We start from the raw sequence: 25,234 nt of genomic DNA on the forward strand, positions 1-25,234 counted from the left end.
GAGCTGTGAGCTGTTCTCTTGTTGTTGAAAAGGCAGGTTGCTGAACATTGTACACTACAATGTTAGTGTACAACATGTACTCATAAATTTGGCTTTTCATGCAGTGCTTTATGATACTGAATATGCAGTAGAGTTCTACAGGATAAAAGTGGGGAAGAGATGAACTGTCAGATTAAAATACACTGAGGATACAACCCAGTGCTTGTATTTTAATAATGTCTTTGGTCAGATAGCTAATATTTTCTTTTCTCCTTTTTCTTTTCTTACTTTTATATTTCTTTCTCCTTTTTTAAAAATAATTTTGAAATTGCATGAGGATGGGCTGTGAACAGAGGCATTGAGGATCTAGGGAAAAGAAAAGGAAATGAGCATGTCTGAAACACTGAAACCATCTTCTCTGTCCTTCCTTCTTTCCCCTGTTTCTGTGAGGGATACACAGTTATTTCCTTGCATGATATTTTTTATTTTTTTCTTGTCAACACCAGTAATGGGGATCACCTTTCTGCTCTTCACATCTTCCTGTTCGGTGTTCTCACTTTTATTTATTTATTTATAAGAAAGCAACAGAGTGTGCATAATGACAAAGTCCAGTTGTCATTCTGAGATTTGTGAGCTTGTTCTGTCAGTAATGAATTACTTCCTCTTTTTTTTCTCTTTTTTTTTTTTTTTAATTAAATCGTACATGAGAGACCATCATGAAGGCAAACTTAGCATGTGAGAGATGGAGCTGCAACAGGGCATGCTGAAGTGTTTATGTGTAGCTGCTGCTTGTCATTTAAGTGTGCTGCAGCTTTGGAGGGAATTTTGTCAAATAAAATGTAAATTTTCATGACATAGAGTAGGCCACATCAGTTTTGTGCATTTGTTAATGCCAGATTAAATTTTGTATTAGAGATCAGAATCTGTTATCCGATTGTGTTGCATACCTTCTGTGACTTGCTTTACTGTGTAGGCCAATGGAAATCTTGTAGTTAGAAGCTTCAGTTTAAGAAAATAATGCACTTTTTTATACCACTGTGGATTAAAAAAAGATAAAGTCGACTCTCTGGGCCAGTGATAGTTTTTTGTCTCATAAATATTCAGTATTGTGCCTTACTGAATCTGGAGAACTAGACCAGGTTCAGTAATGTTATAGAAAATAATAAAATGCATCTTTGATAGCAAGTGGAGGGGAAACACAATGCTTATTCAAGTAGTTGAACAATTCCTCCAAATTCTATCTTTACACTTTTTTTTTTCTTGCTGTACCAAAAATTCTGCTAATTCTTGCTGTTCCCGATCCACTTTTTGATGCTTTTAAAGAGCTTAAGCTCTTTTTCTCCACTAAGATTATCATGTAAATACTGAAACACTTAAACTAAAAGAACTTGAATACTTATATTTTGATCAGTTGTAAAATATTTTTATGTAGCTTTGAATTAAAATGAAAATAAATACAAGAATGCTGTAGGATATTTGAATAACATGAAAAAAAATTATCAATGCAGGATATTAAGGCATTAATTTATGAGCCTTTTATAATTCTGTTAGGAACGGAGAATACAGATATAAAGGATATATATATAAGAAATGTAGAAAAATTCACATTGCTGTGGATTCAAGGGGCTCAGTGGATGTCTCCTTGGGGCAGACATGAGGCAGGGCAGGCGTGTGCTTGAACAGAGTTATTCACAGTGCTGTGCATTTCTGTTCCTGTCATTTGTTTACTGGCTTTATTGTTAGCTGGGGAATATTTTGTTTCATCTTTGCAAATATAAAAAATACAGAACTTCATGTTCCTTCTGAGAAGGAAATGGCCAGCTTTTTAGTAGAAAATATGTAATGGGACAGTATAAAATTTAGTTTTCTGCACATTTGAGTTGTCTTTAACAGAGAATGACACCTTTTATATGTCTTTGTTTAGCAACTATCAAGGTTGTACTAATAATATGGAGCTCATGGGTTTGTATCATAGACATCTCTTTGCACTGATTGATTTTGAGGATGTCACAGCATGCTTAAGAAAAAGTAAACCCTTGACCATTTTTTGGGTTGAAGCAAGAGTTCCCCACAGCATCATGGGGAAAAATGTCAGGTATAATTCTGTTTCCAGAAGGCTTCCCTTCAGGTGGGGCAGGAGGCTGTAAAATTACATTCTAACTTACAGATGAGCACAGCACACTGAGCAGAGTGTTTTGGTGTAAGTAGTAAATTACTTGATTCAGTACCATTGATGGTTTACGCAACTTACAGGAATGCTGTAATGAATTGGGATGGAGAAAGAACTGAGTGGGAGTGGGAGGAGAACCAGCAGTGCCAGAGAGGAAAGGGAAAGGATGGTGAGAATTTTTCTGTATTTCTCCTGAGAGAGTGTCTTCCAGCTGTACTTCTTGAACAGGTTGGCAGGTATAGTTAGTGGGCAGAAAGAAGGAAGCAAGAACTGATCCATAAAGATGTCACTTTGTGAATTACTGGCTCTTGCTAGTGATTAGTCTTCAAAGTGTCCTAGAGGTTATCTTTAAAATACTGTGAAAACAACTCATTTTCAGTTAAAGGCATCTAAAAATACTTTTCGTGAGGTAAACATATTCTGTTATTAAGCCATAACAGTATAAAAAAGAAAGCTGTGGTTCCATGCTGTTCTTCTGGCTTGCCATGGGCATCAAATTATCCCTGCCTGACGCAGCTGGAGCTTCAGGCCTTTTCAGCTGTTCAGCAAAGCTTAATAACAGCCCTATTGCTCACAAAGCAGTAGTCATCCTTCTGGGACTTATTCTAAGAATGTACAGAAATTGGGCAGTAAAGTAGAAGAACAGGCAGGATTGGAAAGAAAAGTTTTCAGTGGAGCACTATTACCGGAAGAAACAGATTAAGAAAAGGACATGGCCATTATTTTTACACTGTGTCCTCTTTGAATACAAATATTTCATGCTTCAGGTTCCTGGGGTTTTCAGTTTTGTTTTTTGTTCTGAAGGCTGTGGAAAATGGCATTTATAAGCAAATCTGAACTTTAAGCATTTTTTTTAAGATCATTGAGTCCAACCCAGCACTTCAAAGTCCAGCACTAAGCCATGTCCCAAGGTGTCACATTCACATGACTTAAATCCCTCCAGCGCTGTTCTGGGCAAGCCTGTTCCAGTGCTTGATAACCATTTCAGTGAAGAAATTTTTCCTAACATCGAATCTGGTGCAGCTTCCTAGCTTTCCGTTGGTAAATTACTGCTGACTGGGCTTGTAGGACTTCATGTCCAAAGCGTGGGCTTCAGCTGTCCATTTTGTTCTTGCCAAGTAAATCAAGCCACATGTCTAAGCTGTGTTTTAAGCAAAACGAAAATAAGGTTGTTAAATGAAAATTCAAAATCTTCCTTGGTGTTTGTCTTAATACATTTGGTGTTATGAGAATGTAGATGAAATATGTTACAGTATTGAGTAACAATGCTCAAACTTGGAGGACAGGAAAGGTATAAATTCAATATATCAATTGGAAAACAAAGGGCTGTATATCTCATAAGTATGCAGTTTGTTTAGAAGTAGTTGAGAAAGTGGATGTTCTCTGTAAAATGTTAATTTCATTTAATATTGTTTTTGAGTTTTTTAATATCTTAAATATTCAAATAAAGAATGTTTCCTTGTTTCAGCAAATGACTCATTGAAGTTTACAGTAAGTTATTCTAAACACCAATAGCAGTAAGGTTAACTTGCCATAAAATTAATTCCAACCCAAAAAAGCCCTATGCAAATCTAGTTGTAACCATTTTTATCCTGGAAATTTTGCAAGTCCAAGTGCTGCTAAATGATGTAGAACACCCAGAGAACCTGTGTTTGGTACACAATTTATTTCCACCTCTCTTAATGAGCACTGACTAGAATGATACAGGGCACCACAAGGTTGTAAATATGAAGAAGCAAAGATGCATTCCATTTGGCCTTTCTCTGACAAGTTTCAGTGTAACTTGCAGATCTGAACGGGAAGGGATTTTTTATTGTTTATTATTATTTTTCTTGGAACCTCACAGTTATTACTAAAAAATCAATACACACAGCTTTTCACTTGCTTTGAGTTGAATTCAATGTCTTTTAATGTTGTAGGTCTCTTGTTGGGTAATTATTGGTGTAGATGGCATGCTTATTTTCTCTGGGTGCTGCATACTTGCAGTTTGGGAAATGGAAGATGATACTTCATATAATAAGTTTTGAAGTGACAGTGCTTTGTTGAGAAACTTTGGGTGTATGGGCTGATAATGTTCTTAAACTGTGTTGATAAAGCCTATCTGTTGAATGTCTAAATAGAAGAAACACAATGATTTCTAAATTCTTTCCCTTTTCTATAAACAGGGTTATTTCCTTCTCTTTGAGTCAATGCTGGATTCTGTCATCTATGCAAAGGACAAGTACCTGGCAGAGGGAGGCTCAGGTTGGTGTTCAATTCTTTTAATAAATTTAGCTCTGGGGGGAAGCTAAATTAACTCAGAGACTTAGAATAAGCTATGCATGGATGAGAAAGTTGCCATTCTCAGTGAAAAATGTTTCCATTAGTAGGAGATTCAAGGCATTAATTTACTGTATGGGCAATAGAAGAACATTAGATGGATTACCAAGGTCTCAAGTTAATGGTGTTTTTAAGAATAGAGGGGGCTATTTATGCTTAAGTACAGACTAAATTTTTCCTCCCTAATTCTTCCCACACATTTGGGTTTTTGTTTTCCCCTCCTGAAATCCAAGTTTCTGCATAACTCTGAACAAATTCTGTAATGTGTGATACTATTTGAGTAAGCTACTGTGGATTAGAGGAATAGTGGATAGGGTGTTTTCCTGAAGGAGGGAAGTTGTGTGGGGTGGACACAGTTTCAAACATATGAAATAACTAATGGAATTAACACTGTTTCAGTTCAGCATATTTATCCTGGTGGTAATATGCTCTTTATTTTTATGGCTTGAGGGTAGGGTTGTGACAAAAGGGTTTGCTTTGAAGTAGAGTTCTTTTACCCAGTTAAGTAGCTTAGGTAGTGTCATTTTAAGCAGTGTTTAAATGCCTGTAAATATTTATTCCCTATGTAATGAGTTCTTTGCACAAGTTCTGCATGTGCTTAATTCCTTTGTCAGTATTGTATTTCATACTGACCTTTTCAATCGTAGTCATCAGTCTGGGTTTTTTTTTGCCCTTTTGTGCTAACCATGCACACAGTTTCACTACACTGACCTAATGATTGGATTAATGACGGTGTCACAGTGCTTGCTGCAGTGCTTCCCTATGGTTGCCATGAGCTTTTGTACACTACAGAGTGCAGCAGGAAAATGGGGTTTCTGCTGTTGTTCACAAAGCTGAATATACAAGCAAGAGATGTCTTAGAATAGTTAGTAACCACTTGAGCAATGTGACAGAATAAGAGCTTTTTTGTTTTCAGTCATGCACAATAGTCCAGCCACATCAAGAACACAGGTGTGTGCGCTCTGTGTAGATATGTGCTAATTTTACACTGCAATACAATTAAATGCAGTGACATTCCCTAAAATAATAAGGAATCATTTTATGTTTAGCTACTACTTCCAAAGCCGCCTGAAAGGGACAGAAATTTCTGACCTCTGTTTAAACTGTATTGTTGGTAGGTTTGCTCTTGGTTTTTAAGTCACAGAGATTCTTTTGGGAGATGGGGTATCCTGGTTCTGTGGTATTCTCATCCTTTGGCGTCTAATAATAGTCTTGGGTCCTTCTTTGATTCTTGACAAAGCAAACAGTGTTGTTCAGGCACTGATGGGATTTTCAGTTCTGTCAACAATTTCATTAAGGTGCTTGCAGTTACTGCTCCTCTGCTGGCTTGTCCAGCAGGTGAATGGCTGTGCCCTGGGTCTGTGAGAAGGATGCTCAGCAGCACAGACTCTTCTGCAGTGCAGCTGAATTGCACATCCAAATCCAGATGAGCCAGACGTAAGAGTTTACTCTGAGGTGAAGCCTTACCAGAGGAACGTATGAATCTGCTTAATTTTGTCTAAAGCCACTATGTACTATTGAGCCCAAGATCATTATTACAGAGAATGTTTGAAACCTGAAAAAAGCAATAGCAGCAGCTGCAATTTGACCAGATCCTTCAGTGATTGAGCTGGGCATAGAACCCAAATTTCCAGATTTGTGTTCAGTCAGTCATATTGTCATTGCTTCACTTCAGCCTATTGGCATGCTGGAGTGGCTTGTGCCAAAGCATAGAATAGCTTTATTTGGGATAATTTTTGCTGCCCAGGGCACATCTGTTTGTTCTTTGGAGCTGTTGCTGAAGTTTAGATTTTTGCACACACTCAAGTCCAGTTCACGTTGTCAAGGGATGACAAAGGTAAGGAAGGTGTCATTCAAAACATAATACATTGAAAACATAATGCTCCTTCACATCAGAACAGTGATGGTATTCACGTGGAGTTACTTCTGCACATTTGGAAGATTGCTGTCTTCGCCTTCAGTGTCCTGAAGTTTGTGAGGCATTGCTGAAGGCTGAAGGATTTCCCATCATACTCTCCCTGCCACGTGAGCTGTTCTGGTGACGGATGGCTCATGGGCACCGAGTCGAGAAGGACACAGATGGTCAAAGCAATGAATCTGGGAGAGCTCTGAGGAGTGTGTGCTTTTGTCCAATCAGCATTTTGCTCATTTCACCTGTGAGAAGGAATAATTACTGAATTATAGGCTTAATGGGGAAAAAAATGACAAGTCTGTCAGGGTTGCACAGGAAAGTATTACAGAAAGAACACAGGATTTCCAGGGAAATCAAGGGTAATGGGGAAATGGCAAATTTTATGCAGGTGCTTTTAAATATGTACAAAACTCCACAGTGTTCAGTTGATTTAGGCTGATACTCAGGTAGCACTGCTTACATTTTCAGTCAAACCTCAGCATAGTGTATAAGACATGGGTGGGTCTGTAAATTAATGAATCGCTGTAGTCTTCTCCCTGAGCCCTGTTGGTGGAACACAAATTTCTTTTGGTGAAGTCTGAATACATTGTCTACTTTTGCTGCTATTAATAGTAAAAATGCAGATTAAATTGGACCCTTTTGTGTTTACATTTTCCCTTGTTCTTAAGCACATTGTATAATCAATTATGAGTTCCACTGCTGATTTAAGGATTTGCTGTGAGAGCAAAGACTTTATAAAACCCGATTATGATCCAGTTCAAATATTTTATGATTGATAGAGGGGATTAAATTTCTCTCTGATTTACAGAATGTCCCAGAAATTTGGGCTAGTCAGAGGAAGTAAGTTTACAAAGTAATTGATCACATTTTGTTGTGGGTTTAAATTTCACTTCCACTGGCACTACAATGCTCCTTTGTGTTCTGTAACCAGGGACTGCAAGTCTTTTCATCTCTTTTCTCACCATACCATTGCATTCTATGAGACCCATTTCCCTAAAAAAATAATCCCTCTAAGGCTCTTGTCCCTCGCTTTTGTTGCCTGTATCACACTGTTTTTTAATTTTTGGAGCATCAGTGGATGCTGTTGAAGGTGTGAATGCTGTGAGGTAAAGCCAAGTGTTATACATACACACAAACAGCAGTGGGAAAGCTTGGAGAAACAGACTTCACTTGGTGTTGATTCCAGAAACTACCTGCAGATACTCCCACCATCAATGGTGATGTTTTGTGCTTGTGTGACAGCTGTCAGGTGTACTGGAACCAAGTGATTTGTTTCAGACAGGACACTTCACTGTCTTCCTGTTTGGTTTCTCATCAAACTGTCTTTTTACTGCTGAGTTAATTATAAGCTGTTCATGGAGACACCTTCTGCCCCGATTTTCTCAGCTGCAAAGTAGAGATGATGATAGTTTACCAGTGGGATTCCAGTTTAAGCCTGCTAATATTTATTTATTCTGGTGTAAACAATCAGAAAATGAGAAAAATGTCAGTGTGCTTACTTTTACATTTTATTCTTTATAGAACAAAAAAAAACTTAAGGGAAGGTTATTCTTTGCAATCACTATTTGTAAGAATATTTCCTTTGGCCTAAAACTGTTCTCACTATATGAAGGGTCTAATTTCAATTTTCATTATTTTGCAAGGTAGAAAATACTGCTTTTCTGACCTATCCTGCTGTACCAGTGAGCTATTCATTTTGATAAACTAAAATTTCAAGCAGAACTGAAGACAAAATTAATTTTACAGTTCACCAGATTTTGGGGAGGAAGAGAGAAACGTGGCTTCAGTTGTATTATCACTGGCCCTTTCATGTATTAATATAAAATAAAATTAAATAGGGTGTTTTAGTTGACATTTTGCTCTGAAATCAGGTCAAGAATTCAGTGTATGTGGCTTTAGAGGCTTTAAAACTCTGAAGAACAAAACACGAGAATTTTTGTGAAAAGAAACCTAGCTAAATATAAATTGAACTTCTTTTACTATTTGTTAGGGCTATAAACAACTATGTACATAGCAGCTTTTCTTTGTGGGTTTTCCAGTCAGTTGAGATTGCCAAGAGATTGAGTGACTTCGTTGGCAGCTGTTAAAAAGGCAAATTCCACTACTATTTGTAAAAGCTGCAGTTACTTGTTCTGAAGATATTCTTGGGAGAAGGAAAAGCATGAATGAGAAAATAGTGTAAAATTATACCTTTATTCTGAAAGTGAGAGGGAGGGAATCCATGAAGTTGTCTTCTGTCTGTTGGGCCACTTCCTACTCTTCAGATGCAGACAGAAAAGTGGTTATTTCTAGTACCCAGAAATAATTTTTTAGGTTTTAAGGTAAGAATCAGCCAGACCTGATAGCAAACAGGAATAAAACTTCTGAGTAAGAATATATGGTCTTTTCTGAAAATAAGGTATTTTCACAGAGGTTTCTTATTATTGCAAAGCCCTCACCTGAATTTCTGTTTGGGTATCTGTCTACAGTTATGAAATTTATTTTATGTTAGTCTCTGTATAGAAGCCAGAATAGGCTGTTCCAAATTATTTTCTTCAGACATCAAGTTTCCAATCATTTCCTGGTAGTGGGATTCAACTACAAAGATATTTTGTTATGAATAGGAAATAGTAGAGTAGTGAGTGAAAATTAAGTTTTTGTGTCTATTTTTTTCCTGTGGACAAATGGGACTCTAAAAAGTAAAGTATCAGAAAAAGTGTCTTGTCCGAGAGCTAAAAAATGTTCTTTTTTTTTTTTATTCTTTTGAGATGTTGTTCACTTTTAGACAAAAGAGAAAAAAAGTCATCTGTGTGTGTAAAATAAAATTTCACTACTCTGTGTTGTTACAGTTTATCCTGACCTGTGTACCATCAGTCTGGTAGCTGTTGGGGATATGAATAAACACGTGGACAAACTGCTTTTCTGGGAAGATGTGTATGGCTTTGACATGTCTTGTATGAAGAAAGCTGTCATTCCAGAAGCTGTTGTTGAGGTGCTGGATCCAAACACACTGATATCTACAGCCAGTGTTATTAAGGTACCACAGTACTTAATGCTTAGGAGCCAGGTGAGAAGTTTACTTGGTTTATGGAGGAGGGGCAAAAATTCACATGGCACACACAAACTTTGGAATCTTCCAAGTCATAAAAGTGCTATAAGGTTCTTGCTGTTAAGACTGGAAGGTTTGTATTAATCACTTTTTTTACCAACTTTGAGCTCTTAGTAAGGTAATTTTCCCATATTTAGATTGTTCTGTTCTACGATTTCTTCTCCAAAGCCAGATATACTTTGGCAATGCTCTACTGGTAACAGTGTATGCATATCCCCTTCTAATCCATGCTGTCATGAGCAGTCACTGTCCAACTCAGATGTAGGGGCTTACAAAATTTTGCCATCATGCAGCATGTAGCGTAACTGTTGTGCTGAATGGATTTATACTCATTTGTTCTCTTTTAGACAGCATGTTTTTTAAAATAACTTAAAATCAATGCATGTACTTGTTTGCTGGAGTTACAGTACAAAGTACTAAAATTAATGAGTTCAGGAACAGTGGCCTGGCCTTATAGGTAAATTGTTTTAATCAATAGCTATCCCACAGAACAAATGGATTATATTTTGTAGGGAAAGTTTAAAAATGCTCCTATTCATCATTATGATTATTACAGAAGGTACTTTGGTTTGTTTGCTCACATCAGGTGGTACTTGTTCTATATAGCTCATAATGTAACTTAACAGGAACAAAAACATTCCCTAAAGAAAGATAAGGCAGAGGAAAAATCAGAGAAGGCTTTGGGTTAAAGATCATCCAGTTCCAACTCTCTCCTGTGTACGAGAATGCTTTCCACTATCCCAGGTTGCTCAGACCTCTCTCCAATCCAGTCTTGAACAATTACAGAGATGAGGCAGCCACAGCTTCCCTGGGCAGCTTGCGCCAGGGCTTCACCACCCTACAGTAAAGAATCTCTTCCTAATATCAAATCTAAACCTGCTGTCTTTTAGTTTGAATCCATTCCCTCTTGCCACTCCATGCTCTTTGGAAAAGTCTCCCTTCATCTTTCTTGTAGGCTCCCTTCAGGTGCAGGAAGGCCACAGTTAGGTCACCCCAAAGTCTCCTCTTTCCCAGGATGACCAGTCCAAATTCTCTCAGCCCTTCCTGCCAGGGGAGGTGCTGCATGGCCATGGTGGCTTCCTCTGGGCTCATTCCAGCAGCTCCATGTCCCTGTTGTGCTGAGGACCCCAGATCTGGATGCAGAAATTCTGAAGAAAAGAGGGAAGAATAACACAATGTACCAACAAAGGTTGGGGGCTTCCTGGCTGGAAAGCAGTGTTGCACAGAGGAATTTGGGAATTCTGGTTGACACCAAACTGACCATGAGCCAGTAACACACACTCTTGTGGCAGAAGCAGCCAGCAGCTTCCTAGGCTGCATTAGGAAGAAGTATTATCTCCAGCAGCTCAAGAGAGATGGATCTTCTTTGCACCTCAGGGAGTTGGCTTGTGGAGTGCCATATCCAATCTCAGGCTGAGTGCAGGAGTGAGATGACTGTCCTGGAGTGAGTCCAGTGAAGGTCTAGAAAGGGGATTCTCCAAAGGTCTCTTTCAATCTCAGTTATTGTGGAATGGATACAAAGCCAATCTGGCAAATTAAAACCTCCCAGTTTTAACCCATACTAGTTTGATGCTGTAGTTTACCACATGACTACATGAACAAGGTGTAAAACAGGTCAAGATGCCTGTGAAAGCTGCTTACTCTCAACAAGGGGCAGCTGCCATCAAGAAGCAACTTCCCTGAACAAGAATGAGCTACTTTGTGTAGATCCATACCGCTGCCACTCAAAGTGCCTGTTTATTTCGACATGTGAGGAAGAGGAGTTTCAGGTGTTTGTCACATGAGATTAGGTAATTTTTTAGTCTCTTCCCATTTTTTGGAAAGTTGAAATAATATGACCTCTTAAAAGTTGTCTCATAATGAGAACAACTGAACAACCTTCATCTAAAGGGAGATATTAATTGACATTCCTCACTTTTACTGACAGAATTTTATTACTGATTTTGACAGCATATCGACTGTAATACTGCATCCACTCCAGACTTGGAATTTTCTTCAGATTTCACCCTGAGCATTACAGTGAGCACACAATGTACGGTAAGACAACTTTAGTTTCCTCATACATGGTCGGTATCACATTGGACTAAGAGATAATCCATTAATTATCCTTCATTTATCATCAGTCCTTGCCTTGAAACATTAATTCCTGCAGTACAGAGGTGTCAAATGAGCTCTTTCTATAAAGAGAGATGGATGTAAAAGTCCAGGAATGGTGTTATGGGGTAATACAGGTAGGTAAGGAAATGGAAGGGTAAGGAATCTTAGCACTTGGATATTTCTGTTTTGTTCCTTAGCCCACTTTCTGAAATACAAGAAAGTCTGGTGTTAGCTTGCCTAAGTAATAATGCATTGATCTTTCAAACACTACATTATAAGCAAAGGCAGGATGGCCTAATTTTTACAGTAATGTCAGTAATTTGCTTTTATATTCAATACAAATTATAAGTGCTTTCTAGCAATTCGTTAAAATACCTTCACTAAATTTGACAAAAGAGCATTACACTCTGAAAGCAGTAGTAAAAACTGAAATTTTTGCCCTCTGGAGTATTGTGGAGCTTCTGGGACTTTCATGCTTAAGTCACATCACAAAATCAAGTGTAAAGGGGTATTTTTTTGCTTACTTCTAATATATTGAAATTAATTATTCTGCAGCTGGTTTATTGGGCTTTTGCACATGTATACAAAGCAGAACTGCAGGCTTCCTCTGACATGGACACAAAGAATATGTTTCTGTATGATATATACCGCTTAGGCTGATGACAAAAACTTGGATGCCTGCATCAAGCAATGTAATTCCTGATCTGGATGCTAGTTCATGTTGCTGTATTTGCCAATATTTTTGCAGAGTAACAGTCTGCATAAGTGTTTGTTGGTGTCAAAAAGTGAAATTTTCCCATGTACATAGTTCAAATCATTATAATTTTTAATTCGTAGGTGCGTACAAATACTTCTTATTTATTTGCCAGTTATCACCAAATTAGGTAAATACACAGTAACATTTTCAGGTTTTCTTAAATGGAAACCTTTATATTTTGCTGTGCATAAAAATGAAACCACTCCTGTTTCAAGGTATCATAGGATAATTCTAGTTGCCTCAGGGCAGGGTCAAGTTTGATTTGAAATCAAGCTCCACTGCAGCCCTGGTTTAATTTTCTTAATATGACCACATTTGAATAACTGATTAAACAGAAATTGTTACAAAATGTCGGTCATCTTTCTGATGCTTGGGTAAAGTAAAATAGCTTATTTTATAAACATTGTTTTCCCCAGCAGTAGGCTCTTACAAAAACTTCATTTCTGTTCTGTAATTCTGTGGCATCATTGGCATATAAATCAAAATGTATACCTGCATTTTATGACTTCCAAGAAGGGGGGGGATGTGGGAGAAAAACGGTGTTTCTGAAATTTTGCAGTGAATGCAGGTTCTAAAAAAATATCAGAATGCTGTAAAGTATTTTGCAGTTCATCATTTAGGTTTATCGACACTTGAGTGAAATTTCCACAGTTTCTATGATGGATTGTAGAAGTTTAGTTGAGGGTTGACAGTTCATCCATCATATCAGGCTGCCTAACCTTGCAGTAAATGAACAATAAAAGTCCATTATTTATGTTGAAATTTTTGAGGAGATGCTTTAAGATTCCAATTTGTTCTTTGAAAATAATATTTGATGTTTTTCTTGTTTGCATATATTTTGTTGTTCTACTGGCATTTCATTTTCTGCATAAAAAGAGAAAGTTTACTACATTTCCCAAAATTCTAGGGTTTTTGTACTTGGCTCTTGGGATTTTTCAGGGGGTGTTTAAAAGATGAACATTTTAAAATATCTTTGCTTTATTGACAAAAAAATTTCCATGAAAATAGCAGTGGGGAAATCCATCTTCGTATGCTTGTATTTCATTTCAAAGCAACTTTTCCTCAGCCATGGAAGTGTGAAAGCAGATTTGGTTGTCTTATTCCAGGTGTTGCCATCAACACTGCTGATAGCAGAGCAGTGTTACCATCAGAACTAGGACTGCTTCTGTTGAATAATCTGTCCTTAGAAACCAGGCAACTGAAAAATGTTGGGGCAGGTAGTTCTGTTATTTGTTCTAAGGATCCTCTTGCAGACCAGCTCCTGGTTTGCAATGTCCCTGGCTATGGGGGGTGGGTTTCCGTGCTCCCTCCCAGGGCACTGTGTGAGGCAGCTATTCCTACACTGAAGGGCATCATCAGATTGGAATGCACAGCTGCTTCTGCTGAACTTCATTTTGGAGAGGTTTTGCACTGATGGGAAGTGATTTAGCAAGTTGAGGAAAGTCCTGTGGGCTCTTCTGTTTGGAGTGTGCAACATAATGTCAAGCGGTTAAAGAGCTAAACTCGCAGCTGGCATCTCTAGAAGTAACAGACCTATAAGGGTCTGCTGCTTCCTCCCATCAGCCTGTTTGCTTGTCTGTGCTAACAGGACAGGATGATGGAAAAGCTGACAGGAGTCAGAACCAAAATTGCAGCTTTTTACCAACTCATTACTACATTTGCTCTGGTCATGGTTTGGAACACCCCCGGGATCCCTCAGGCAGGAGAGGCCACACTTCATGATTCTGTGGCAAAATCATTGAATACTGTGACTTGGAAGGGATCCTAAAGATCACCTAGTTCCAACCCCCTGCCATGCCCAAGGATCCCATCCCTTTAATCAGGTCACTCCAAGCACCACTCAGCCTGGCCTTGAACACTTGCAGGGATGGAGCATCCACAGCTTCTCTGGAGAACATGTGCCAGGGCCTCACTTTTCTTCACAGTAACAATTTCTCCTAATACCTAATCTAAATCTCTCCTCTTTTAGTTTAAAAACATTTCCCTTTGTCCTAATACTATCTGCCTATGCAAAATAATGTTAAATTCCTCTAAAATCTGTTCTTAGTCTTTCCTCAGCTGATTGTTTTCTGGGTTTGGATGAATGCACTAAGGGCATGAATACTCAGCCATCATGGTGAGTTTGTGTGAAATAGAGAAGCTGTGCATTTCAGAAAACTAAGAGCGTAGCATTGACACATCTGATTTGTTTGTCCTTCCACCTATTTGAAACTACTCTCATACTTCTATGTGACCAAAAAGCCCCCAAGCAGAGTATTAAATCATGTTCATAAGAGATGAGCCTCATGTCTTACTGTAGGTGCATATTGAGTGTGTTGCAGATGCTCCTATAATGCATAGAGCCATAGCCTTAAAAAATTACTAAGGCTTTAAATAGATTTTTTCTTCCAGATCTTCAAAAAATTAAATAAGTCTGCAAAAAAAAAATATTCTAATACACATAAGAAATACAAAGTGATTGAAAAAATAAAAATTTTAAATATGTCCTTTTATGTGCTGGTTAGTCTTAGAAGTCCTGAGAACAGGGTGGTGTAGTTAAGGCTTTTTTCTGAGAATATATTCCTTCTGTTAATTTTTCCTTCATTCCTCACATGCTTTGCCACAAAGAAGCATTTCCTAGCATTAGATTTATATAGCATTATTTTAGCTTTCAAAGATTGAAGATTTTCAAAGCGTGAAACAGTTGCATGGAATCATTATATGAAATTGTTCCAAAGCGCTTTTATTGCAAGTTGGCTTGATTTTGGTCCTACAAAGATAACAGCAAAAAATAAAATTAATTAGCCTGCAGAAGTGTATTTTCCTAATAAAGAGCTAGGGTTTGTCACTGCTGATTTTAATGAGACATCTGGCTAATATCAGTTAGTAGATGCTGCTAGAAAAATACTCTGTTAATTGTATTCTAAGTTGATCACTGTGTGAGCTTTTGAGATAAAATATAATGGTAATTACCCTCGGTATAGAAATCAATTGACAAACTTTCTCTTTTGTTTGCAAGCATTTCCCCTGTGAGTCCATCAAGGTTGATCTTTCCTAGCTGAATAACAATATCCCCTAAGAGGAAAATGGTATCTCTTCATTGCTCCCAGGAGATCTTGTCAAAAAGCGGGGGATGTGTATAAAAAGTGGGAGGGAGAAAGGGGGTGAAAGAAGGATAATGAACTAATTAGAGGACGTGATGTATTAAAACCTTCAGGAGAAAAAAGGAAATTCAGTTGACTAGAGAAAATTCTTCGCTTCTTAAAATTTTGTTAAATGTTAGGCAGTTTCATTGCTTAATGTCTAGTCTTCCACTTGGGAGCCAACAAGAAGTATTACTATATAAATATTTGGTTCCAACCTTAGCTGGGAAACTACATTTTTTAAGCTAGAAGCTGGAAATACGGTTTGGGTACCACAATTAAACCCATCTTGAATTCCTGATTTCTGAGTAAAGGAAGTACTGCTCTACCATGTTACAAAGCAGGTTTTGTCTTTCTCAACTGTTTACTTATCTGTAGCCTCCTCTGCAGAGATGTCCAGATTATTAATCTTTAAAACACAAAATTGCTGGGTTTTAATTGCCAGGGGTTTCTCTTCCCTGTGATAAAAACGCAGCATCTCTGTTGCATGGATGACAAACATGCCACCTCCATGCTTGGATAAACTCCATCAAAAGCACATTATCTCCCACTTCTGTGGCCAGCTGTCTAATTGTATTTGTTGTAGCCACTCACTGTTGGAACATGATACTAGTGAAGAGCAAGAATGATAAATTACTCACCGTAGGTAATAGTGATGATTATAATTTTTAATTTCCTTGTTCCTAAGTGAATTGGTAAGACTGCCTTTGAGTTCTCATAAGGAAATGAGCAGTCTCATTTGTTTTGTCCTGTTAAAATGCTGCATGTACAGGCAGCCATTTTCTTTAGGAAAAAAGCCTTAGTATTTAGATGTATTTAAATTATAATTTAGACTTTTCTTTGCATTTCAGCTAAAGGCTCTGAGTGGAAGAGTGCAAATAATGTGTACCAATACTCATTTATTGTATGTTGAGGGTTTTTATGGTTTTATTATATTTGGTATGTGTTACATAAATAAATGGGGAGGAAAATAGTCTTGAAATCATTTAGCTGGGAGCAAAGAAAAGCAGTTTAAAGACAGGTGAATCTTACTGGCAGGACCTGCTTTATTTATAGGTTTTTCATATATTTGCATGGACAGCTGAGAAACCCTCAGTAATGGATGAAGATCTTAAGCTGCATGAACTCTTCATCAAAATATGGGGTTGAAAAAATTGGGTAGGAGTTTGTGGCTGCTATTTTAAGTTCAGGAATATTTTATTCTTACTTGAGTGAACTCTTTGTTGACCTTTGTAGGGTGTCACTCTGCAGTCTCAGTAATGTGTATCTATTAATGTATATCTAATCCTTAATGTTTCCTTCATACCTTATTTGGCCACCTTAGTTCCCTGGGTAAATAGATTGGCTTTGTTTTGAGGTTGCAATCTTTAGTCCTCATAGCTGGGCTTTTCTCCTGGAAAGTTATTTGAGAACAAGAAGAATAATATTTTGGTAATGTTTCTAATATTTACTGTCCTCTGAGGCTCAAGCATGTGTCAGGCTGGAATTGTAGTTATTTATTGCCAGTTCAGAAGTCATTATGTTTGTTTTACTCTTCCATGGTGTTCAGGAGACTGGCACTTGAAAGATTTTTCCAGAGAAGGTTTACATTCTTACTGATTAGTTGTAGGTGAAGTTGTAAATGATCTGTCAAAAGCGTAGCAAAAAGATGAGAGAAATTGCAGTAGGAAAAATAACTGCTATCATTATGCTAAAAAAAAAAAAAAAAGAAGAAAAAGAATCTAAGGCAGTAGCTGTAAAGCATCATTTAGAATTTATGGAGAAATTATTTGCTTGTTCCTTTCCTTTAGTTTGACTTCTTGTAAAAAAGATGTCACCTTTAATGAAAATCTGGCCGGCACTAAGTTTCATTTTAATATGCATGTGTCTGCTTCTAGTATGCCACTTGTGATTACTTTTCTTCTATTTTGTTGCATATGTTAAATTACAGAACAAGAGGGGAGAACCAGATCTTCCTTCAAATTGCAAACATTGGAAATCTCTTTCTTTGTAGTATTGCATATTTAATATATGCTTGTGATTATTGTAGCTACTGCCATTTGGGATAGTGTTCAAAAGTGAAATGAAAGTAAAATACTTTGAACTTCACTTTTACAGAAGTATTTCTCTGAAATGCAGTTAAACATAAGATACATAATTGTGCATTTCAACATGAAACACCAAAAGAAAAGAAAAAAAAAGAAAAAAAGGGAAAATGTAAATTCCTTAAAAGAAGTTAGTAAACAAACTCACAATAGTACAGCTAGTTTTTTATTATCAAGTATTTAAACTTTGATTTGTGTCAGTGTTTAGATTTGTGAGATCTTGTTTTTAAATACACAGCACTAGTGATTGTAGATAAAATTGAAGAAAGCATCATCTGTGTGTACTTCTACCTTTTTTTTTTCCTTTTCCATACAATACATCGGGGTGTGGGCTACCAGATCGTTTCTGAAGTGGTGCAGTGCTTACACTAATATGGCTTGAGAGTGGTGGTGGTGGTTGTTTTGGTTTAGGGGTTTTTGGAGTGTGTTGAAACAGACCTATGTGATGCTGTCAGATTTTAATTTTGCAGAGCTCTTTCAAGGAAGACTGAACCATTGGCTCAGTTGGTCAGAACATGGTGCTACAAATGCCAAGGTTGAAGGATCAATCCCGTATGGGCCATGAACTCAATGATCCTTGTGTGTCCCTTGCAACCCAGAATACCCTGTTACTCCCTCTGCTTCATTTAAAAGCAGAAATTCTAATTGTTTGTATCAAGCTTTTTGCAAAACACTGAGAGGATGAATAATTAGAACTGTGTTGTGCCTTTGTATCCTTCAGTACTTTTCCAGAGGTATACGTAAAATTCTTTAGATTGGAAAAGACCTCTAGGATCATTGAGTCCAACCTCTAATCCAGCAGTTCTAAGTCCAGCACTAAACCATGTCCCCAGGTGCCACTTCACATGACTTAAATAGCTCCAGGGATGGTGATTCCACCACTTCCCTGGACAGTCTGTTCCAATACCTGACAGCCCTTTTGGTGAAGAGATTTTTCTTAAGATGCAATCTAAACTCCCTTGGTGCCACTTGAGGCCATTTTCTCAAGCCCTTTTTTCAGGGAGCTGTAGAGAGTGAGAAAGTCCTCTCTGAGACTCCTTTTTTCCAGACTAAACACCTGCAGCCCTCTCAGTTCCTCCCCATCAGATTTGTGCTCCAGACCCTGCCCCAGCTCCATTCCTTTTATGTGAAGCCTCTTCTGAAGCCTTTCCAGTACCTCAGAGTCTTTCTTGTGTCATCCTACAGAATCACCTGGCAGGTTTTAGGACTGGGTGTGCTGTTTTTAAGGAGTTTTTAAGTGTCTGTGTAGCTGGCTTGAGATCCCTTTGGCCTGGGGCAGACAAAATATGACAAAACAGCTCAAAAATCAGGAAGATCTCAGAACACTGACAATATAATTAAAATTTTAAGCATAGCATTGTGTTTGAATGAGCACGTATGAATGTACACGAACTATGGAGGACCATACATAACAATCCTTTTCTTGAGAACAGCTGGTGAATTTAATACCTCCTATAGGGTGTCTGCTCAGAAATAAAACTGAACTTACTTCATGAAAATAATGTCTAATTTGGATAAATTGAGTTTCAAAGTGATGTTTCTGGCAGGGCAACACATGCAGTCTATCACATGAAATCTTCCATGTGAAATCAGGGAGAGGAAAAGAATGTAGTTAATGTAGGCTGGAGCTTTATGATAGAACTGAGATACATATTATTCTCTGGATATATGCAAATAACTGTTTGTGTTGAGCAGCAGGTTTAAACGTTTTCAGTTTCTTATTTTAAAAGGGAAGGCCACAGGCTATGTGCATCAAAGTGGGTATATTTATTCAGTGCTTTTTTGCTTTCTGTATTTCTTCATCTGTAATTGGTTTGTAGAATAGCTGTCATAGGGAATATTAGACAAATTTTGCAGGTGGTCAGTAACTACTGGGTTTGGCATTAGGCTTCTTATTTTCCCAAAGGTTTAAAATACGAGAGATAGAGAGTAAAAACACTGTTGGTAAAAACAAATTACATAGTTGTAACTAATTTCAGAAAGAAAATCATTAAACCAAGTGAGTGTGTGGTGGGTTCTTTTAGTTGGCTCAAAAACATTTTGAAAATTATTAATGAAACATACTCGTTAGATTTCTCAATTGCAATATGTTTAACATATAGTTTTCAAAATGTCATTCAAGCTCTCCCTTCAATGTATTTAACTTAAAAAATACAGTTTCTGTTCCACTAAACAAGGCTGGGGTTGTCTCTTGACACAACTCACCAAAGTGTGTGTTTCAGTTTTGGGGTGCCTCTACTGCCCAGTTTTAACTGACAGAATTTTGGGGAATGCCCAGAGCTGTTCACAGGCACTTGAGCAATAATATTTTTCTATTTTTGGTTTCTTTTGGCTCAACGATCATTTCAGTGTTCAATATTGAAGGACATCTATCCATCTTAGAACACAACAAGAAGAAATTAATGGATCAATGTAGAGCTGTTGTTCTCTGTAATCCCTGGAGCTCTGACTAAGGCAATCTTTGTGATGTGTAATAATTATTATTACTACTCTGGATTAGCTATTCAAAGTCAGTGTTTCAGGTTGTTTCAGATAGGGAAACCACTTATACTGTTAAGAATAAAATAATTATTTATCTAGTCATTTACAAAAGGTACAAATCCTGTTTTCCTTAACACAGGGGAGGCAGCAGGGAGCACTTTCTTCTAATTAACTCTTGTAATTGAGTTTCTTTTCAACCTGAACTTCACCCCAAAAAATAGATCCCTGGAGCCTTTTCTCAGGGTAGCATGTAGGATGTTTCTGTCACCTCTTTTTACAAAGTGTATGAATACTTGCATCCACCTTAGCTATGGTCTGTCTGCCTGGAGCTTTTGGCTTTTTGATCCAAGATGTAGCTTGATTGTCTCATTTTCTCTGGAAGCTAGATTTTTTTTTTTTTCCTCCTTGATGTATTTTTGTTGTCACAACCTTGTTTTCCTGCAGTAATCATGTCCTAAGTCTTATTTATAAGTATACCAGCAGTATTGAGCTGATGATTGAAAAATATTTTATATGACTTGGTAGATCTCTGACTAATGTCCAGAAAAGATTGTGCATCAATAAAAGTAGTCTGATGGGTCAATAGAACTTTGTCAAAACCTTCTCAGTCTTTACTCAGAAGGCATATTAGAGACAAGGCTTTAATTCACCTGGGAATGAGATTCTCAGATTGAGTGATAGGACTTTACTAAAGGGCTTGAAGAGTCACTGTTTCCACTGTCTGATGCTAATTTGTCATGAAGGGCTCTCAGTGTCTCCATAGTTTTTGTATTTTAACTCTTTAGCCATGTTGAAATTTGGAACTTGCCAGGCTTGTCTGGAGTGCCCTTTGTTGAAAAGCAGGTGCTTTAGCATAGTTTTATTGTTTTTAACACATTGTATTCTGGAAATTTTGGATTTAGACTAGAGAGGAAAAATACCGGAATGTCTTATTCATATTATATATTTCATAATGATAAAACCCTATACCCTGATTTTGTAAGCATGTTTTACTTCTTTTTCTGTCACTATCTTGTGTGAATCTATATGAAGGGTGTGCTACAGAAATTGTCCTTTTAGCTTTTCAGAACAGCCAGTTTTCTGGTACTGGACTAGGAGAAAAACCTTGGTAAGCAAGAGGTTACAATAGGTTGTTCGCCATGAGTTTTGTTTTCCTGGAACAAACTTGCCATCATTGCATTGGTACATGCTTCGTTTGAATGCATTGCAGCTGATGTGGGGAGTCCCTTCCTCCCGTGGCAGGGATGGCGATCCCCAGCTGAGTAACTTCAGCTCACTGTGGTTACTCAAAAGCTCTATTTGAGTGATTTCTTCAGGCTGGTGTGATAGAAAGCACAACTGCCTTGGCACCAGGGTCTGATGTGCTTTAGCGTTTTCATAGAACAGGAGGAGGCAAATAAACATGAGCATGGACAGGATTTCACAGGTGAAACTGAAGTGGATGTTTTCTTAGCATCTTCCAGTTGTTTATTTGGGTTTCTGGGACTCACAAGCCATTTTTTGTCAAAAAACCAGTCCATTAGCATTAAAAGACTGAGTGACTTATAGTGTCAATATGCTGTTTTGTGTGTGAACATTTTATATGTATTAGTATTAGAAAGAAATTCTTCCCTGTCAGGGTGGTGTGGAACTTGCATGGGTTGCCTGGAGAAGTTGTGGCTGCTCCATCCCTGGAAGTTTTTAAGGCGAGGTTAAATGGGGTTGGGGCAACCTGGCATGGTGGAAACTGTCCCTGCCCATGGCATGGGGGTTGGAACAAAATGATCTTTTAGGCCCCTTCCAACCCAAACTAATCTGATTTCTTTTCTTATTCAAACTTGAAGAAAAGTCCCACTAATGAATTAGGCACTGAAGAGAGAAACTCTTGACATTAGGAGTGGGATGGCAGGAGGGACAGAGATGGAGGGGCCAGCAGGAAGCATTTGTGAATGTTTTTCCTTACCTGTGTGTGTAGTAGAGGAAGAAAAGGATTCCCTGCCTGGTTGCATTGTGTGAAGCTTCTGTGGAAATTCCTGTTTAGTCACACAGTGAGTGAACAAATCATGCAGAATCCCTCATACTTGATGTGTGTTTACTGAGGATCATGAACGGGACAAGTTTTATGCTTGTGGGTTTGCACATCTGAAAGTGCTGTTTTCTCATGTATTATTCTAATTGCAGTTAAAGCAGTGTTAAAGCGTGTGAGTTGTTTTGGAAACTCATACTAAAATCTGATGTGTAATAAAATGCAGTTAAGTTACAGTGGGCTGAATATTCTCAAGTAGAGCAAAGGTATAATGGCAGCTTTCTTTTTTTCCCCCCTAGGGTTTCTAGCATACTTGAAAGCATAAATACAAGCTTGTTCCTCTTAGTAAGTACTCGTAAAGGAGTAGAAATTCCAATAAATGCATATATGAATCACAGAATTTTTCTTGAGTGTCACTGTTATTCCTTTATCGTATTTACACTTTCACCTCTTTTTTATAGGCAATTGCTGGTTACTTTGATGTATTTTTTGAGAACTGCCACAACAAGGTGGGTATTTGGGGTTTTGCATTTTAAAAATGTCTTTGAGAAATGAGGATTTTATTTTGCCCTCAAAGTGTTTGGCACTGAATCTGTTTTGCTGTAGCAAAGACTTCATATACATTTGTGTTTGGTAATTGATTGATGTGGTGTGATATGAAAAGGGTTGTTTTTAATCAAACTCTTGAACTCTCCAATTGCAGGTCTTGTTTTCAACTGGTCCCCAGTGTACCAAAACACACTGGAAACAGACGATTTTTCTCCTGGAGAAGCCAATTCCTGTAGAAGCAGGTACATTTAAATTCAGTTGGTGTGCAACAATGGTTGTGTTACAGTGCTGTAACCATTTAATCTAGATATAAAATACTTCAAAAATTACATAAATATCAAAAAGAACTAGTAAATAAATCTTTCAGCTGCTGTTGAAGGAATTTTTTTGTCTCATCAAAGCAAGGAAGTATCTGTGTATAAAATTCTTGTAGTCTCTTGTACAAAATTTAAAATTACACATAAAAGTATGCGTAAGTACCTTGTAAGTGGGTATATGTCTTATACTTGTATAGTTCCATACTGGAATTTTGGTGAGAAAAATTATGTATCAAAGCATTTCTGTTGCAGAAAAATGTAAGTCCAGAGCACTGCTATTGTCATTCTCTTAATCATTAATTTTTTTTTTTTTTGACATTGCTAATATTCTGAAGTATCAAATTTGTCAAGGAATTGCACAGGATTCCTTGTAGCCCTCCTGAGCTGTCCTGCAGTTAAATGGATATTGAATATATGCATAGGTTGTATCTGCCAGGGTGGGGTTACTCTGTAAAATCAAAACAGTTTCAAAGAACTCATAGACATGAACTTGAGTCATTGATGTATTTAATAGGTTGATTTGATACACTGTAAATTTTTATAAAATAGTTAAGTACTGTAATAAGTTTCACCTTGAATTTGAAGCAAGTAAAAAGGTTTTTGTTGTCATCAGGGATAAGCAAAATTCAAATGATAAACTGTTGTGGTGAGGTTTTGAAGACTATAAAGTGATGCTTGTTAGTGGCTTAATTAGTTCTATTTGTGAAGTCTTGAAAGCACGTTTCATACAAGTAGTCAAATATTCCTTGTTTTGTAGACACAAATGTATCTATGACCCTCATAGAATTGTCATGCAAGAGGATGGACATGCAAGACGTCAGGAATTACGAGTCTTAACCTCTTACTCGCGTAGAACTTCTTTCAGACTCTCACAGTCTTTTTATAATCCAAGGAAATTAAGTAGTTACATTTTTATGCTGTTGTTTTATTTATGTCCATTTGGCCACTAGATACTCATTCACCACTGCTGATCTCTCGCCCAGTGATAGTCTTTGAGGGCCCCTTTTCTTTACAGACGAGCAGAACCAAAGAGCCTCAGAATGGGGCTCATTTCTGCTGGTCAGTTAATAAACTCATGGTAATATGTGGCCTTGACCTGAACAGTTTGTAAATAGATCAGACATATTTGGGGAAAAGCATAGAAAAAGTTGTGTGGATGCTTCTGAACTTAATTGAACTGCTTTTACAGTTGCCTTTTCCAGCTACCAGACATGATATCTTTTTACTAGGAGCTTCTTTCCTAGAGACACTGAGGTTTGTGATATCTGACAAATAATTTCTGTCTTTCATGCTTTAACTTTATATTCTTAAAACAATTTTTATTTGTACTTTCTTAGGTCCTGTCACTTTTTGCAGTGCATTTATACTTGGCTTGTATTCTCTTCAGATTGTCTTTCTAGACAAAGCTGACTAAGATCTCTTTGCTGCTACTCATTAAATCTCAATGTCATAGAGTGAATTTTTTTAAAGTGCAATGACATTTGTTAAAATAAGCACATTATTTCATATTACAGAGATCATTTGACATTTTTCAACTGTGTGAAATTACTGGGAGATGTGCCCCAGCCTAGAGTTCTGGTGGAGGTGTGGTGACTTTCTGAAGGCTGCAGAAGTAATGTGCTCTGAAGCAGTGACCACAACCAACTTAACCTTCAAGATCACTTGTGCTGTAACACCTTCCTTTCTTTTTATTAGCTTGTATTTCTTAACATTATTCCCATAACAAATCTTGTTTCTCTTTCTTTCTGCCTGTCTCCTTCTCTTTGTAACTATTTGAGTTGCCCTTTCCCATCCTTTTGCCCATTCTTGTCTGGTTTTATATCTTACATGAAATTACCACATAAATCTAGGATTTTCTGCTTTTGCTTCTAGTGTTAGAGAAGATTCTGAGAGAAACTTGTGATATAATTTCCATTTATTTTTTAATCCCAGTCTTAATTTTTGTGGGATATCTGTTGCTTATTGATGACATAAAACCATCAAGCAGAAGGTGCTTCCTGATACTTATGTAGGAATGTGTGTTAATTTATGTAATTTTTCTGGAAAAAGCATTTCTTCTGACTGATCCTTCTCCTTCATTGTTCCAAAAATCCTTTTCCTCATGACATGTTGTTGTAAGTACGGATTTCCCTATCTTCCTTATTTATATTCTTTCCTTTGTCTAGTGACTTGAATATTCATCTTGATGATTTGTGGTTAGCCAAATTTTTTTGGTTCTTCAGTCTTTTGATTTTCTCAACTAAACCAACTGTTTAAACTCATTTTTTAGTCTATTTCAACTTGCACTTCCAGCTGTTTCTCTTGTCCCACTTGTCAGTGAGTTAGCACCACTTCTCATTCAGCCTGGCATGTTG

General features: G+C 37.4%; 1 protein-coding gene across 6 annotated transcripts in view; it reads left to right on the forward strand.

Annotated features, from left to right (window-relative positions):
• The window catches only part of PRMT3 (protein arginine methyltransferase 3), a 53,929-nt gene that overhangs the window by 21,248 nt on the left and 7,447 nt on the right, over positions 1-25,234 (forward strand). For 2 of the 6 annotated variants that reach the window (XM_086893012.1, XM_086893015.1), the window contains 5 exons: positions 4,315-4,393; positions 9,209-9,396; positions 11,419-11,505; positions 22,476-22,523; positions 22,718-22,805. In XM_086893012.1, coding sequence (XP_086749138.1) covers positions 4,315-4,393; positions 9,209-9,396; positions 11,419-11,505; positions 22,476-22,523; positions 22,718-22,805 — 490 coding nt within the window. Of the gene's footprint in view, positions 1-4,314; positions 4,394-9,208; positions 9,397-11,418; positions 11,506-22,313; positions 22,360-22,475; positions 22,524-22,717; positions 22,806-25,234 lie in introns of all 6 variants that reach the window. The other 4 variants (XM_086893013.1, XM_086893016.1, XR_015288009.1 and 1 more) reach the window with 3 other exon arrangements.

Source organism: Cyanistes caeruleus, chromosome 6 (genome assembly GCF_971803275.1).
Source record: "Cyanistes caeruleus chromosome 6, bCyaCae1.hap1.1, whole genome shotgun sequence".
Classification (NCBI taxonomy): Eukaryota; Metazoa; Chordata; class Aves; order Passeriformes; family Paridae; genus Cyanistes; species Cyanistes caeruleus.